General features: G+C 42.8%; 1 protein-coding gene across 1 annotated transcript; it reads right to left on the bottom strand.

Moving 5' to 3' along the window:
* Window positions 1–15,487: 15,487 nt before the first annotated feature.
* Window positions 15,488–17,059, bottom strand: LOC100283935 (meiosis 5). Its single transcript, NM_001156833.2, has 3 exons — window positions 16,850–17,059; window positions 16,212–16,734; window positions 15,488–16,050 (listed from the first exon to the last, which is right to left on the bottom strand). The coding sequence occupies exons 1-3, from the start codon at window positions 16,959–16,961 to the stop codon at window positions 15,708–15,710; spliced, it is 978 nt and encodes a 325-aa protein (NP_001150305.2). The 5' UTR covers window positions 16,962–17,059; the 3' UTR covers window positions 15,488–15,707.
* Between the last annotated feature and the right edge of the window lie 1,514 nt (window positions 17,060–18,573).

Raw genomic sequence — 18,573 nt, 5'->3', positions numbered from 1 at the left:
TAATTGCCTGGGTTTCGAGTTCCGACATATATAATCTGTATGTAAAGTGTGCCGGTGTACAAGGTGGTCCTGCCGTGGTCCCCAGCATCCATGTTCTTTTTTAGGCACCCACTCCAACGAGGCCCATGTTCTTTTTTTAGACACTCGAAGTCTCGAACAAGGCCCAAGATCAGCGTTGCAACACAGGCCCAGCGGCCAGCACTCAGCGGTGCATGCATGCATGCATTCCGGGATAAGCCGCGTGCCAGGCTGCCAGCGCAGTAGTGGGTAGTTTCGTACGACGCCCGGCGCTCAAGATGCACGCCAGCCTTGGACTCGTGAAGTAACCTGGACCTGATTGGACCTGATCTAGCTTGAGCTCCACGAGCTGGCTCGGTCTCGTTGCAGCTCGACTCGGCTTAGACTGGCTCAACGCTCAGAACGAGCCCGAGCTGAATCTGTTTTTGTGGCTCGTGAAAAGAGCGAGCCAGCTCGGCTCGGCTCGCTGCAGCTCACGAGGTGGCTCGTGCCTCGACTCAACAATAATTTGTTATATAAAATCATAATTAGCATATAATATTAGTACCGAATTTACAATTAATTTATGTTATTTGATATTACTATACAAAATTAATCTATTATCTATATTATATTAGTGATATATCAAAACCCTCTTGAACACTAAGAGGTGGATCTCTTTTAGGGGGAGTTTTGTTTTGTCAAAGGAAAAGCATTTGAAACAGGGGGAGGAAATTTCAAATCTTGAAAATGCTCTACAAACTCTTATTCATTCACCTTTGACTATTTGCAAAAGATCCTTGAAATGAATTTACAAAAAGAATTTACAAAAACAAAACTTGTGGTGCAATCATGGTCCAAAATACTAAATAAGAACCATTCATGCATATCTTATGAAATCAATATTGGTTTAAATTCCAAGCAATCTTTGCACTTACCGTAGGCAAACTAGTTCAATTATGCTCTTATATTTTTGCTTTGGTTTGTGTTGGCATCAATCACCAAAAAGGGGGAGATTGAAAGGGAAATAGGCTTTAAACCTTTTCCTAAATGATTTTGGTGATTGAATGTCCAACACAAACAATTGGACTAATTAGTTTGCTCTAGATTATATGTTCTACAGGTGCCAAAGATTCAACATAAAACCAATAAAAAGAACAAGACAAAAGTCAAAAGAAAGGAGCAAAGGGGCAATCGAAGGCACCCCTGGTCTGGCGCACCGGACTGTCCGGTGTGCCACCGGACAGTAAACAGTACCTGTCCGGTGCACCAGGAAACGCAGACTCAAACTCGCCACTTTCGGGAAAGTCTGGGGGCCGGCGCGCTATAATTCACCGGACTGTCCGGTGTACACCGGACAGTGTCCGGTGCTCCAACGGAACGCGGCCTCAGGAACTCGGCAGCCTCGGGATTTCACGAAGACTGCTCCGCTAAAATTCACCGGACTGTCCGGTGTACACCGGACTGTCCGGTGTGCCAGCGGAGCAACGGTCATCTGCGCCCAACGGTCGACTCTGACAGGAAACAGTGCAGAACAGTACCCGCGGCAGAAGTCAGAGCAGAGGATCAGAGAGGCACCGGACTGTCCGGTGTGCACCGGACTGTCCGGTGCCACATGAGGACAAAGCCTCCAACGGTCGACCAGCTCCAATCTCAACGGATAGGATGACGTGGCTTGGGCACCGGACATGTCCGGTGTGCACCGGACTGTCCGGTGCGCCCATCGCCAGCAGACTTCTCCAACGGCTAGTTTTTGGATGGTGGCTATAAATACCACCCCAACCGGCCACTTCAAGGTGTGGGAGTCCAAGCAACATTCCAAGTCATCTAGTTGACATACTCAAGCCCTCCCAACCACCCATATTCATTGATACATCCTATACACAAGATTTAGTCCACTACAACCAACACAAGTGCCACAAAAGAGAGAGCAAGCAATTGAGAGCTACTCAATTGAGTTTAGCCCTAGCGCCTTGTGAGATTCATTGAGAGATAGTGTGTGCTACATCTTTGTGTTCATTTGCGCGTGGAGTTTTTGACTCCCATTCGAACTTCCTCCAAAGTGTTGGAGGCTTGTAAAAGCTAGCAAGAGACACCAAAGATTGTGGTGGTCCTTGTGGGATCGAGAGTGATCCTTGAGAAGAAGAAGAGCTCGCCGATCCTTGTGTGATCGGGAGAGAGGGAAAGGGTTGAAAAAGACCCGTCCTTAAGTGGACTCCTCAACGGGGACTAGGCCTTCGAGGGCCGAACCTCGGTAAAACAAATCACCCGTGTTCATTGTGCTTTTACTTGTGATTTGTTTGCTTTACCTTACTCTAAGTTCTCTTGCACTATTCTTTGCCCATATCATTTGGTGTTGCTTCAAGTTAAAATCTCATTTAAGTGAAGCAACACTCCGCAAGAAAAGAACTTGAGTTAGTGCCCTTTTTCCATCTAAGCTTTCCTGCTTTGTTATCATAGAATTATTAGTTGTATTGATTTATCACTTCCGCATTATTTGAAAGCTATACTCTTTACTAGCAAGAACTTAGTTTTTATATTCCGATAATTGTTCATCTTGTTCTAACCACTAATCAAAGGATCTAGTTGGGGGATAAAGTTTTAATTTTCAGGTTTCGCCTATCCACCCCCCCTCTAGGCGACTTTCAATTGGTATCAAAGGAGGCACTTCATCTTGAGTCTAACAACTCGAAGTGATGGCTCGTAGAAGATCCCAAAAGAACAAGAAGACCCAGGAGAACAAGGAGGTAACTCTTGAGATATTACTTTCCGATTGTTCTAATTATGTTTCTTGGTCCACTAGAGTGATAAATGCCTTTAGAGCAGTAGACCCACAATTAGAACAAATTTTGGACAAGAGTATTATTCCTCCTAACTATGCTAGGGAAAATGCCTCCGAAGAAGATTTAAGATGTATACGCTTAAACTATCTAGCTTATGACATCTTAAGTAAATCCCTTAGCAAAGAAGATTATCATGCCTTCATAATAAAATATGACAAACCCATTTGTGATGTGCATGATATTTGGATTAGAATTAAAAGCAAATTTAATAAGTCCAAACATAATAGTTCATTTTGTGCTTCTACTTCCCTTGGTATTTGTGATACTAACCCTTGCAAGGAAGAAGAAGAAAATAAACGATGGAGACCAAACGATGAATCCACCTCTCCAAAAGGTTTGTCTTCCCATTTCGATTCCCACATGTGTTGTGTGGCTAATGAAAATGATAGCGGAAGCACAAATGAGGATGAGGAGGAAGAAAGAAGCTTTGTGCATCTCTACGCTCGCCTAAGCCAAGAAGATAAGGCGGTCATGCTCAAACTTCTAGAAAGAGCGAGAGAGCAAAGCGAAGCTCGTCAAAGGCTAGAAGATATTCTCTCCATAAAGATGCAACACTTTGACGAGTTGACTAAAGAACATGAGGAGCTAAAGTGCTCTCATGTTGATTTGGTCCAAAGGTATGAAACTATTTCAATTGAGCAAGATAACGCTTCACATTGTATCGCTCAATTAGTAAATAGGAATACCTTGCTCAAGGACCAAGTAGAAAAGCTAAAAGTTGAAAATCTAGCTTTTCAAGAAAAATATGATATGATCCTATGCTCTCATGAAAATCTTAGAGATGATCATATCATATTAAACATTGCTCATGAGGTTGTGATAGAAAATTTAAAATCCCAACAACCTCACTCATGCACATGTATTCAAATTGATACTATATTACCATGTGCTAATGCTTGTTGTTTGTCAACAAGCAAATCTTCCTTTGAGCTAGAATTTGCAGGAACAAATGATGATTCATATCAAAAGCTCAAAGAAGAAAATGAGAGGCTAAAGAAGAGCTTGACACAACTAAAAGGGAAATGCATTGCCCAACCTTCTCAAGATAACCGTGATCACATGGTGAAGAAGCTTGAGACGGGAACAACCGTGACATGTACTACATCCCTTGAAGAAAATGTCAAGGATTTGAGGATTGCCAAGAGGAAGAAACAAAAGATGAAATTCAACACCTCCTCCAAAAGCCTCAACCACGCCTCCACAAAAGGTAACATCCAAGGTAATGATCAAGCCACACTTCACATTAAGAGGTGTAGTGAATGCTTTGAAGAGGGGCACTTGATTAGGTCATGTCCCTATATTAATGGCTTGATTATTAACAAGGATGATAGACTTTGTTTTAAATGCTCCAAGAAGGGACACTTACTTAGATCTTGTCCCCATTTAAAACAAAGAGGCATAGGGTTAGAAAAGAAAATTTTTACTAACCATGTAGCAAGCAACAAACAAAGAAAGAAGAAATCTTCAAAACTTGGAAAACGCCTATGCTACACATGCCGAAAGAAGGGACATCAATGCAAAGATTGTCCCATTGGTAAAATTCCCACTCCTAACTTGTCATTAGATTCATATATAACTAGGCAACCCAAGATTGCAACTTGTGCTAGAAAGGTAACAAGTTTACCAAGCGCTAGCACAAATGACACTTGGGTTCCTAGATCTTTGTTCACTAACCTTAACGGACCCATCAAGCGATGGGTACCAAAATGTGCTTGACAAGCTTTGTAGGAGAAGGAGATGGTATGAACCTTTGGGGTGCTTGAGGGAGTTAATTCAATTCTTATCAACTCAAGCTATCAATCTTCAAATGATCTACATATTCAAGATTGACCCAAGGTTACTTCAATTTATTGTATTCAAAACTCATATCATCTCGGGAAGATATTAATGTTGTAGGAAATAAAGAATCATCATGTGCGGAATATCAAAGCCTACAACATGGAGGAAAATCAAAGGATGGTAACATTTATATTCTTAAGTGCAATTATCTTAAATTGTCGTGTGTCTTGTGTAGTCACATAGAAATAGAAAGCACTTAAGCATGTTTTAAAATTATGTCATCATTCTTTGAAGAAATTCCTCTCATATGGTAGATTGTGTATTTATCAATTCTATATTATGACAATCTACATGCTTTAAATTGTTGCAAGTTCCCATGGCATGTCTTTACATTAATTATTCTATTATTGCCATGTTCTAGGTATAAAGAGATATTTCATATTCTTAAAAGAATAAGGTGTCATGTAAGAAATTCAAATACTTAGGACACTTATAAAAGGAAAAATTCTCTCTATAGCTAGAAAAGTGAGACTAATGTTTTTATCTAAGTAATTTAAGTAGTCTCACTTGTAGAGAATAAGTTTCTCTATGGAAATGCGTGTCTCATCATGTCTAGGAAATTCTATCCAATAATTCATGTTGTATCTCTTATTGCTCAATTGGATATGATTCTTTCACATTTATCGCTTTCCAAATCATGATTTAGATTTATTCCTATAATCTCAAAGGATTAGTTATGCCTGATTTATGAATTAAAATTGAGCATAACATCATCTATGAATAATCTAGTTCATGCTATGGAGTTTCCATGTTTTGTTAAATCTAACTTCTCATTCTTTATCAAAATGATTACTAAATGGAAACTAGTGCTTGTGTTGCTAACGTATCTCTTGAGCTTACTTATAAATATGTATAGAAGGGAAAGTACACAAGCCTCATGGGTTGATCTTCACCCAAAAGAAGAAAGGTAAAAGCAAAGGTATGGGAACTCATCTTCTTAAGTTAAGTATAGTTCCCATCTCAATGAGTATTTAATCTAAATTATCATACTCTACTCTTGAGAGGAATAGATTCTTTATTGGACCGAAATTAACTAAGTATGCATTCAAATATCATTTTCTTAATGCTTATGTCCATTAGAATCTATTTAATGCCTTTGCGATATTTATATACATGTTATCATATTGATTTGCTTCCAAGTGATGATTAACTAACTTCAATATGATAAAGTAAAATCTCCAATGATTATTAAAATGCTTAAAAGGTGCTCACTCATTTTTTCTCAAATGAAATGCACTAATGTTAAGGATTTTACTTCATGTCTGTGTGACTTGTGGATGATGAATCTTGTATGCTAATTATCTAAAGTAATCATCCTTCACCATAGACTCCCTTGCGCTATTAACATGTCTCTTGAGTATTTTCAATAAGTTTGGAAGGTAAAAGAGACAAATATAAAGGGAGGACACTCAAATGAAAGAACATCAAGGACAACAACATCTACCTGGACAATAAGGTCTTCACAACAATCAATGATGTGGTTGTAAGCATTCTAAATCCTTTTTTCATTATGAGGTTACCAGGCTTAAGTTATGTGTTGCAAAATCTATGAGCCTTGATCAAAATGTATAATGCTTCTCCCTTTATGTTCTTAAAAGTGAATGCATCGAAATCAATTCTTTAAATTACTTGATGCATATCTGTAGGGGGAGTCCATTATTATATTTTGATTACGTTGAGACTATTGCTTTGTCTTAGAAATTTCATATAGTCTCTTGCATGAGAATAATGTTTCTCATATAGTATGCTACTTCACATCAATCAAACTTGTTAAAAGTAATATCGCTTTCATCAAGGTTTGTTGCTTTCATTTCTAAAAGTAGCATGCTTATTGGATTCTCCTATTTTTAAGCTTGATTGAAAATTTAATGCCTTTGTTGTTCTCTCTTGATCGCATATTGGTTGATCATTGAACAACTTCGATTATCACTTATGTTTCTTAGTGCCTCATGTAATTTCAATTTGATTGACATCTATCTTGATATGCACTAAGGAAAAAGGAGAATTCATGATTCATTTATGCAACTTGTGATCCATTTGATATATGCTAACAATAACTTGAAAAAGATCACTAGTTGTAGAACTCTCTCTTGTGCAAAGTATTTCCATATATTGTCATTGAGTATAGGTCTTAAGCAACTAAGACTAAGGACAAAGCACAATGAAGAGAGCGTCTCTATGAGAAGGTACAAAAGGGTAAAATCACTTCCTTTCATTTAAACTTGTACCTAAATCTTCCTCTTATAAGCATTCTTTGCATATCTTATACATAAGGAAGAGAAAGCATGTCCTTTGCATTTATCCCTGCTTCATACCTAGTTTAACCTCTTAAAATTTCACTCATGCATTATTGCATCTTTGCTAAAACTAGTTGAAGTGATTCTATTGTCAAAGAGCTTAAAGCTTAACCTTGTAACGAGGATAAGCTACCTTTGTTCCAAAGGTGGATGGTCCTTAAGTCTCTTTGAAATCCTTAAAGGAAAATGCTTAAAATGTTTGCAACATGCTTTCATAAGTGCATAAACTGTCTTGAGCATCACTCATATACTATGACACATTGCACTTCACATTCTGTATAATATAGATATGTTCTCATTAACCTAATTATGTGCAATTGGCATTTAAGGCCATAATATGTGTTCCTCTCCATGCACATACTTAGGGGGAGAAAACTATGTTATATAGAACTATGATCATGCTTAATTGACATATCTCTTGATCATATCTCTTTCATGTTGGTACAAATATCCTATTATTCCCGTACCATGACTACGACTAATATGTTTCCAAGTATATTACTATGCTAAGTCGTAGATTGAAAGGGAAATGGAGTCTTCGGCGAAAACAAAGGCTTCCACTCCGTATATCATACTTCGCCATCACTCCAAGCAACTCTCTATTCCTTGGGGAGAAATAAGCATCAAAGAAAAGGACTTCGTCTCAGGAAGAGAGTAAGAGCCCAAAGCTAAAAGACCGGACTTCGCCTTTGGTATAATCTTAACTCATTTATTTATGCCCAAAGGGGAAGATAGCACTTCGAGGGCTCTAATGATTCCGTTTTTGGCGATTCATGCCAAAAAGGGGGAGACATGAGCCCAAAGCAAAAGGACCGCACCACCACCACCAAATTCAAAAACTTAGTGCTTTTCAAAAGTATTTATCATTTGGTATCCTATTGTGTTCAAAAGGGGGAGAAAGTAATATTTCAAAAATGGTATATCAAAACCCTCTTGAACACTAAGAGGTGGATCTCTTTTAGGGGGAGTTTTGTTTTGTCAAAGGAAAAGCATTTGAAACAGGGGGAGGAAATTTCAAATCTTGAAAATGCTCTACAAACTCTTATTCATTCACCTTTGACTATTTGCAAAAGATCCTTGAAATGAATTTACAAAAAGAATTTACAAAAACAAAACTTGTGGTGCAATCATGGTCCAAAATACTAAATAAGAACCATTCATGCATATCTTATGAAATCAATATTGGTTTAAATTCCAAGCAATCTTTGCACTTACCGTAGGCAAACTAGTTCAATTATGCTCTTATATTTTTGCTTTGGTTTGTGTTGGCATCAATCACCAAAAAGGGGGAGATTGAAAGGGAAATAGGCTTTAAACCTTTTCCTAAATGATTTTGGTGATTGAATGTCCAACACAAACAATTGGACTAATTAGTTTGCTCTAGATTATATGTTCTACAGGTGCCAAAGATTCAACATAAAACCAATAAAAAGAACAAGACAAAAGTCAAAAGAAAGGAGCAAAGGGGCAATCGAAGGCACCCCTGGTCTGGCGCACCGGACTGTCCGGTGTGCCACCGGACAGTAAACAGTACCTGTCCGGTGCACCAGGAAACGCAGACTCAAACTCGCCACTTTCGGGAAAGTCTGGGGGCCGGCGCGCTATAATTCACCGGACTGTCCGGTGTACACCGGACAGTGTCCGGTGCTCCAACGGAACGCGGCCTCAGGAACTCGGCAGCCTCGGGATTTCACGAAGACTGCTCCGCTAAAATTCACCGGACTGTCCGGTGTACACCGGACTGTCCGGTGTGCCAGCGGAGCAACGGTCATCTGCGCCCAACGGTCGACTCTGACAGGAAACAGTGCAGAACAGTACCCGCGGCAGAAGTCAGAGCAGAGGATCAGAGAGGCACCGGACTGTCCGGTGTGCACCGGACTGTCCGGTGCCACATGAGGACAAAGCCTCCAACGGTCGACCAGCTCCAATCTCAACGGATAGGATGACGTGGCTTGGGCACCGGACATGTCCGGTGTGCACCGGACTGTCCGGTGCGCCCATCGCCAGCAGACTTCTCCAACGGCTAGTTTTTGGATGGTGGCTATAAATACCACCCCAACCGGCCACTTCAAGGTGTGGGAGTCCAAGCAACATTCCAAGTCATCTAGTTGACATACTCAAGCCCTCCCAACCACCCATATTCATTGATACATCCTATACACAAGATTTAGTCCACTACAACCAACACAAGTGCCACAAAAGAGAGAGAGCAAGCAATTGAGAGCTACTCAATTGAGTTTAGCCCTAGCGCCTTGTGAGATTCATTGAGAGATAGTGTGTGCTACATCTTTGTGTTCATTTGCGCGTGGAGTTTTTGACTCCCATTCGAACTTCCTCCAAAGTGTTGGAGGCTTGTAAAAGCTAGCAAGAGACACCAAAGATTGTGGTGGTCCTTGTGGGATCGAGAGTGATCCTTGAGAAGAAGAAGAGCTCGCCGATCCTTGTGTGATCGGGAGAGAGGGAAAGGGTTGAAAAAGACCCGTCCTTAAGTGGACTCCTCAACGGGGACTAGGCCTTCGAGGGCCGAACCTCGGTAAAACAAATCACCCGTGTTCATTGTGCTTTTACTTGTGATTTGTTTGCTTTACCTTACTCTAAGTTCTCTTGCACTATTCTTTGCCCATATCATTTGGTGTTGCTTCAAGTTAAAATCTCATTTAAGTGAAGCAACACTCCGCAAGAAAAGAACTTGAGTTAGTGCCCTTTTTCCATCTAAGCTTTCCTGCTTTGTTATCATAGAATTATTAGTTGTATTGATTTATCACTTCCGCATTATTTGAAAGCTATACTCTTTACTAGCAAGAACTTAGTTTTTATATTCCGATAATTGTTCATCTTGTTCTAACCACTAATCAAAGGATCTAGTTGGGGGATAAAGTTTTAATTTTCAGGTTTCGCCTATCCACCCCCCCTCTAGGCGACTTTCACTATGCACTATCGGAATTCGGGTCTTTTTGTCGAATGTTTGGCGCTTTGCCGAGTGCCGCACTCGGCAAATTCCTGTTCTCGGTAACGACGGCGTTTGTCGAGAGCAGGACTCTCGGCACAGGATTTTTTTGCCGAGTGACAAACACTCGGCGAAGGGCGACACTCGGCAAAGGGCAGTCAGCCGCCGTCTAAAGTTGACGGTGTTACCTTTGCCGAGAGCCGAGTTCTGGCACTCGGCAAAGAATCTTCTTTGCCGAGTGCCCCCCGTTTGACACTCGGCAGAGCAAGCTTTGCCGAGTGCCTCACTACAAGAAACTGATAAATATTCGTGGGTAAAATTAAGAACGTGGGTACCAACGTTCTTAATTGAGTTAAGTTCATGAGTTTGTTGAAGAACGTGGGTACCCACGTTCTTAGTTTAAATTCGTGCGCCCTAGCTAAAACCGACGAACTTATCGTATTAGGAACGTGTGTACCCACGTTCTTATATTAAGTTCGTGGGCCACGTGGACACCGTCGAACTTAACTAAAACCCTAAATCCCCAACCCGCCCACACGACTCTCTTCTTTCTCGCCCACTGCACGTGCCGCACGCACTCCTCCACCGCGCCGCCACCAGCCACTGCGCTCGTCGCGCCTCCGCCACCGCTCCTCCACCTCGCGCGCCGCCACCACTGTGCCAGCCGAGCCGCCGCCAGACTCGTGCCCAACCGCGGCCGCCGCGCCGCCGCCAGACCCACCGCTCCTCCACCATGCTCAGAACAAGGCGGGCCGCATCGCCAAAGACAATCTCACTCCCCTCCTCTCGTTCCTCCCACTCTCGCACGGAGAGCCAACTCCACCCCGTCTCCCGCGACAACCGAGCGCTCTGTCTTCTCGCCGTGCTTCGCTCCCTGTCCGCGCCGCGGCTGCGGCCGCGACTGAGGCGTAGGACCCTACCCGATTGTTTTATCTGTTCCAGGTAGCTGCTCTCTATTCTGCCAGCGATCGAGAGACCAAGAGGAGCAGGAGCGATGGCGAGGAGCTCGTTCAAGCTGGAGCACCCCTTCAGTTCGTCCCTTCGATTCCTGATTCCCCCCTCCTCATCCGGGCTTCAGCTCATGTTATTGGTCGTGCTAGGGTTTCGGTTGTTTGGCTGGTACTGGTAGATGGTACCCCGTGCGGACCTATCAATCAATCGATTCCTTGAATTTTCTAGGTTATATAAGCAAAGCTTTGTTGGGGGCGGGCGGGGGTTGGTCTGTTCTATCGTTTCGCGATCCTGTGATGGTTGGATACATGTTTTTTTTGGTTGGGGGTGTTGTGGTGGGAATCTGCAGCTTTGATGGAGTGCTCGTGGTAATCTGTAGGCTGGATTGTTGGAACTTGATGACGTTTGCAGTTAAAATTCACTAGGCGATTCATAGGTTGTTTGATGTAATCTCCCCGCATCTAGATTTAGCCATTGCCGCTGCTGCATTGTTATTTGAGCCTTACGAATTGAGTCATCTCAACTAGTTTTGTAGTCATTGTTGTTTGAGCCTTAAGCATTGGCTTGGTTACTGATTGCTATTATCCTCAGGGTGGCAGCAGCGAGAACGGCGACGCTCTGCCAGTGGTGGCGAAGACGCCAAAGAGGAGGACGACGCTGGAGAGCCAGCTGATCAAGTTTGAGGACGAGGACAGCGAGAAGGCAAGAGCAGTCGCGGATGCGATGAGTCCTGTGCAAGTAAGTGGGTCTCTGGGGAGTTCTTTAGAGCTTTTCCTCGTTTGGATTCATCATCATTGGGTTGCTTTGTTTCATCTTGTGATTGCTAAAGAAAGAGGGCTTTTGTCATACAAAGAAGATTACAAAATAGAAAGGGGCAAAGGGAGCCTAAGTTTTATCTGAATGATACTAGGCTGTATGTTACTTTTTTTGAGATCTGAATTTCTCATGCCTGTAGACTGTAGATGAGAACATTTTAGAACTGAACAAAAATGCTAGTAACATCAACCTCTCACCTCTGTGGATTTAGTTGTCTTCCTCTTTATGGTTTAGGGAAATATAAGTTTTTCTGCATTATAAAATATCCAGTACTAATTTAACACATATTGTATTTGTTATCAGATTCCGAGTCTAAACAGAGAAGTTAAAATTCTAATGGTAACAACTACTAGTAGGGAATCATTGTAAAGGTTGTAAATACTGTTTGTCCAATATCTATCTGACATATTGCCAATCCCCACAATTATTTATTGACAGAGTGGGAAGGGACATGGCCTACGATTGCTGGTCCTGCGACTTGCTATGTGCTGCTTCATCACCAGATCTGTACAGGATAAACCTAGAGCAGGTCTAATTTCAGCGCTTAATAGGCATACCAATATTAGTTGTTTGTTTATCTTGTATTAGTCATCAGCAAAACATCATATTTTACACTTTTATTTGCCACCCAATACTGATTCAAAGATCAACATAAACATATTATTTTGAATGGTGTTCCACTTAGCTATATGACATATGCCTTATTTGATTTTGGTGGTATCAGTTCTGGTTGTGACTGCATTATATGCACACATTCCTTCTGTTGGTTTATTGAATTCACTTCCTCCCAATCACTTCTGCAGGGACGATTCCTTGCTTCTCTTTCCTCCAAATCACCAGCAATAAATGCTATTGTACTTAACAGCAGTGTGCTGTATGCTATTCTAGTGGTGTTTATAGATCTTTTTCTTTTATATAAACATGACAGCTATCCCTTTAAAATTTTCTATATTTATTTCATTATTTTTTTAATCTCAGTATGCATCAACATTTTTGGGATTTTCTGTAGATATCAATATATGATTTACGCATGTCTTCTCCTATGAGAGTTAAGGATCACATGTAAGTCTCTATTTCCTCTTGTGAAGGGTTTTCACTTGTTAATCTTTATCAAAAGTTAGTTCCAGCCAATCAACCATTTCTACATAAATCTTCTGAAGGAATGCTCTCATTGGATGGGTTTTTCTTACTCTACTTCCTTCTGCAAACAGGGCCTTACCTTTTCTTGGTTCTCCATCCTAATATCATGCCATTTCACACACATTCTGTCTGTTTTGTTAAAAAGCAGATACAACTGCTGCAATAAGTTTTTGAATCTGTATGTTTTTAATGTGTCTTGGAAGAATAAGCTGTAAACAACGGGTCCAAATCTCTATTACTTTTGAAATGCAATCAATAGTTGAATGCTTATTGAGTTACATATTGTACCTTTCACTGGGCATGTAATTGCTGTTATCTGTTTCAGGTATGGTAGCCCAATATTAAATATCAAATGGCACCATACACTTAATTCTACTGAACCTAAACTGATCACTGCTGATAAGCACATAGTGAGAATCTGGGATCCTAATACAGTGAGTTTCTTCCTTTCCATTTTGTTCAAATGTTTTCTTCATTAGTATTCATGGTGTAATTTTACATATATATTGGGTTTGATGTGGATTTAAAGCAAACTCTAATTTAAGACATTACTGATATTTTATGATCCATTGGGTGTTGGTTTGCTCGCCTTCTTGAAGTAAAACATGGCCGTGGTTATACATTAAAAGGCTTTAAGCTAGTTTCTATTATGGTGCAATCTAAAATTCTGAACGTATCTTGAACTCTTCCTGTAAGGCTGTAACATTTGAATCTGTACTGGTAATGCATGCCATAGCCTCTATCTGAAGCAAATTAGGGAAGTTACTGCTTACTAGAATAGAACCCAAATTTTGTATATTAGGTTGTGCTGACAGCTTTATTCCTTATTTACCCTTGTTTGACTTTGGGTTTATTTGGGAAGCATGTATTTGCATAGCACTTGAAACCCAGCTACCTTCCAACATATCTGCAAATTCTTAGGGAATATGTGAGTTATCAGTTTTACCAAATTACCTGTGGTTCCAGGCTACATTTATGTCTATGAGGAATATGTTTCTCACGACACTAATATCTATTTAGTACCTGTATTCTTTTTGTTGCTTGTTGATGATACTAATATTGTCTGATATAACTAGTTGCTTTCTCTCTCTTTGGTAAGAATCTGCAATTAAATTTGACATCCATTGGTTATATATTTTTTCCTTGTTCAGTTACCATACATGCTGCCATCTGAAAATGCATTTTCAGCTGCTGTATCTGCTCTGGAGTGAATGAAGGACATCGTCTTTGGAAGTCAGACATCACCTAGAGCTAGGGTGTCCATTCTTGACATGTTTCTCTTAGTGACAGATGGATACTGTCTAGCTAGGAACAGAGTTTTGAGGGATTGATGGACGCATGCATCTTCAATTCCTGTGTGTTGTATTACTACTGGTACAATCTCCAATTCTTGTGAACTTATGTATTTGGACTGTCAATTTGTGATATGAACATATATCAATGTGTTTGAAATCTATATTGTATGTGTTATTCTGTGTTGTATATGATATTATGTGTGTCTAATTTTTCATTTCTGTATTTTTTATTTTTTTTCTGGAAAAGGGTTAAAAACGTGGGTACCCACGTTCTTAATGTTAAGAACGTGGGTACCGTCGAACTTATTGTGCAGTCCTCGCAGACCCACGCAGGACACATAAGTTCGACGGCCACGTAGCCCCGTCGAACTTAACCGTAAGAACGTGGGTGTCGTCGAACTTATGGGAAAAAATTCGACGGCCCCCGTCGAACTTAAAAACCCACGTTCTTAACCTTAAGTTCGACGGTACCCACGTTCTTAATGTTAAGTTCGACGGTACCCGCGTTCTTAACCTTAAGAACGTGGGGGTCGTCGAACTTACTTCTTTAAGTTCGTCCAAAAATCGCCGTCGGCTATATTCGTCGGTAAACTCACGTTCTTATGGTAAGTTCGACGGCCTATTACATTAAGTTCGACGGTTTTTCACCCACGTTCTTTAACCAGTTTCTTGTAGTGCCTTCCTTGGACACTCGGGAAAGTATATTTTTATTTTATTTTGCCAACCAAACTTTTTATGGTGTGTCCTACACTATGTAGACCTACATGTTCAATTTTGGGACAATTATAAAAGTATCACACTCGACAAAAATTTTGCCGAGTGTTTTCCAGGCATGCACTCGGCAAAGGCTCGATTTCGGTAGTGATGATTTTATTGTCTTTTTTTCTGAAATAATGGTCTATCCCTACAATTTTTTAATTTTAGTCCCTAAATTGTCAGATACGAAAACTAAAACCCTATTTTATTTTCCACATTTAACAATTTAGGGACTCAAATATAATAAAATGAAATTTCCACATTTAACAATTTAGGGACTCAAATAGAATAAAAGAGAGGGTCTAAAAATTAGTGTCTACTAGAAACCAAACACCTCCTGACTTGCATATGTAGAGCAGCGCTCTAATCGCAAACTTAACCGTCAGAAATTGGTTTGGATTTCGTACGATGTACGCGCTAATTTGTATGTGATGTTCTTTTTGTGTTCGTGGTTGTATTACCCGGCGTTCTAATGTGCTCCGCAATACTAGTAGCATCTAATAGATCTCGTGAATGGTTTTAATACGCCGTGCAGTAATCTCTTTGCAAGCTAGCAGTACTACACTTCACTCCGTAGTGTTCTTTCCACAGGTTAGACACCGAGTAGCTACTAGCTAGTGCATGCATGCATCAGCTCACAACGGAGCTGTGCAGTTCGGTTCATTCATTCATGTTCATCCATCGATAGATCCACGAGAAAGAAAAAAAAAGGAGCAAATCACTGAAACACACGCGCACACAACCAACAAACCATCAAATCCAACAGATTAAGCGACCGGAGCACTCCAGCTAATTAACCACACATGCATATGCACAGCACAGGCAGCTACGCCTTGCCCTCGTTGGCCTTCCGGAAGGCCGCCGCCTGCGCCGCGGCCGCGCCGTCGGACCCGGCCGCCGCCGCCGCCGCGAAAGCGTCGCGGACCTGCTCCGTGGTGTAGGGGAACCCGGCGCGGGTCATGGAGTTGAGCAGCGCGGCGGCGCCCTCGCGCAGCAGCGCGCCCGTGCCGTCCGCCCGCGTGTTGCCCACCGCGTCCTGGATGCTCATCACGTCAGCCCCGCCCACGCTGCCCGCCGCCGCGCCGAAGAAGTGGCCCATCGACGATGACGTGCTCGGGAACCGGCCGCCGACCGCCGACCAGATCTCCATCGGGTGCGACCTCCAGTAGCTGCTCGGTCGATCGACGATGATGGAACTTTTAGTTTTGTTCATCAGTGACTGCATGCATGCATGCATGCTGACGGAAACTGTGCATGCATGTTGCATGGACGCGTTGTGAACTTGTGATGCACGTACTGATGTAGATGTAGTAGACTACTAGTGGCTTACTCGCAGGTGCCGAAGCTGTGGGGGTCCATGGGGACAAATGTCGTCGGTGACGAGGTCCCGATGCCGCCGTGCAAGGGGGAATCGCCGTACGCGGGCGTCGGAGAGCTCCCATAGGCGCCACCAGCACCATGAGCAGGCGAGGGGGACCCGCCTCCGTAGGCGCCGCCACCGCTGGGAGTAGACGGAGACCCACCATACGCGCCGCCGCCGCTGGGGGTGGACGGAGGAGACCCACCGTACGCGCCACCGCCGGGGGTGGACGGAGACCCACCGTACGCGCCGCCGCCGGTGGAGGGCGACGTCGGAGAGGAGCCGGAGCCGGAGCCGCCGTGGGACGGGAAAGGCAGCGTCCCGCCATGCGACGGCGTTGGAACGTACCCGCCGCCGCCGCCGTGGGACGGCGTCGGGGAGCTGGAGCCTCCGTGCGATGGCGTCACGGGCGTGATGCCGTGGCCGCCGCCGGTCCCCGGGAACGAGCGCGGGTCCATCCCCGGCACGCAGTCCGGCTTCTTCACGTCGTCACCTGCAGCGGCGGTGCAAAGGTATTAAGGTACCACGCACGCGCGCAAAGGTCATCAACGTTGCTACACACAGCGTCTGAATGAACACGGCGTAAGAAAGAAGATGTAATGTACTACCTTCGCTCGCCTGCTCCACGGGACCGGTCCTGGACTCGACCACGGCCACCAAGGCCTGCGCGGCCAGCACGGCGAGCACGAAGCTCGCGAGGAGAGATCTCCACGCCTCCATGGCAGCAGCTGCTGCTGTCTGCTGCTCACTTTTCTGTTGCTGTAGAGAGTGAAGTGCACTGTGGAGTGGTGGTGTGCTTGGAGCGAGATGAGGTGCGCTGGGCAGGCAGGCAGCGCGTGGGTGTTAAATAACGGGAGCAGAAGTTACCAGACTGGCGCCATGGAGAATTGAATTCACGACGCAGCGGGCGGTTGGCGAGGAAATTCAATGCATGCACGCATCAACGCTGTATATGTATGTATCCGTCCGACTGCCCGAGTAAAAAGGGCGATGCATGCGCTGTTCAAGCTCGTTGGGGCATGTTTGCGACATCTTTTATCTGGAGAGGTTTTCTGATAATCTGGATTTTCTGGATAACCTGGCTATTACGAGAATCTGGATATCGTGAGTTTGTACGCAAAGCAATACGAAGGGATCTGCATGGTTTAGGATTTAGAAAGCGACGAATTCCTCCTGTCACGATGATTGGGTGGATTTTACATTCACGTTGATTTAAACGATTTTCATATAAACAATTCTCACAATTTTCACAGAAATGTACTAAGAAGCGAAGCGTTTAGTTAGACTGAGACTGACGACCAGGAGCTTACTAGAAGTCAAAACAAACAAGACCGTTATTGGATATGGGTAATACACCCACCGTCTCATCCAACTCGTCTATTTATCTTTAACTATACTTTTTCAACGGAATGACCGTGATGCACCTAAATTTTAAGGTACAAGCACACGATGAGTCTCTTAGGCATTTAGAACAACAATCCTTTAATCTGTTGCTAATTAATACTGTAGCAATAACAACAACGTTTCCACGGTATCCGCATGTGCGGGTGAAAATTCACGACCTTTTTGGGCTAGTACCGCATTGGCAGCATCTTGAGCATTCACAAATCTAAGAAAAAGAAGTGACGGCGGTGTCTAATATGATTCTCTCTAACACGTCAGTCCCTTTATACACAGGGAACATATCTGAAGCAAACCAACTCCTCCGTGCAACTGTGCAAACTTCTAATCTAGGCCACATGATGTTGATCCAAGGGACACAGGGCGTGGATAATTTTACACTTAACCATCCGCTGCTAATCACACTTTTTCAAATTCTCCCTCCCACTCTCCCCGCACACCCCTTAGATCAACATCATGTGGTTCAGATTAGAAGTTTGCACGATTGCACGGAGGGATTGATTTATATCAAATATTTTCCCTATATATGAATGGACTGACGTGTTAGAGAGAATCATTAGCCACCGTCGTTGGTTTGCACCCGATATATTCCTTTTATATATAAGCCGACTAAATGATGAGGTGGAGAAGGGGGGAGAGCAGAGAGAGGGAAAATAGACTTAATAGTCGGCTTCGACACAAGAATAAAGAAACTTAGTGAGAAAGATAAGAGGAGTCTTGCATTAATACTGAAGAGCTCACCACTATTAAAGTTGCATTAATACTGAATAAAGAAACTTAGCAAGAGAGAGATAAGATGGACTAAATGACAGGTGACAAAAATCTTTAGAGCCACCAGTTGGCTCTATTAATAAAGTTGCTCTAACCATCGCACCAAATCATCCGTCCTTTGAAAATGCATTGATCCCGAGCAAATTAAATCTGTCCAAGC

Source organism: Zea mays, chromosome 3 (genome assembly GCF_902167145.1).
Source record: "Zea mays cultivar B73 chromosome 3, Zm-B73-REFERENCE-NAM-5.0, whole genome shotgun sequence".
In the NCBI taxonomy this organism is placed as follows: Eukaryota; Viridiplantae; Streptophyta; class Magnoliopsida; order Poales; family Poaceae; genus Zea; species Zea mays.
This window is presented reverse-complemented; position numbering and strand designations above follow the sequence as displayed.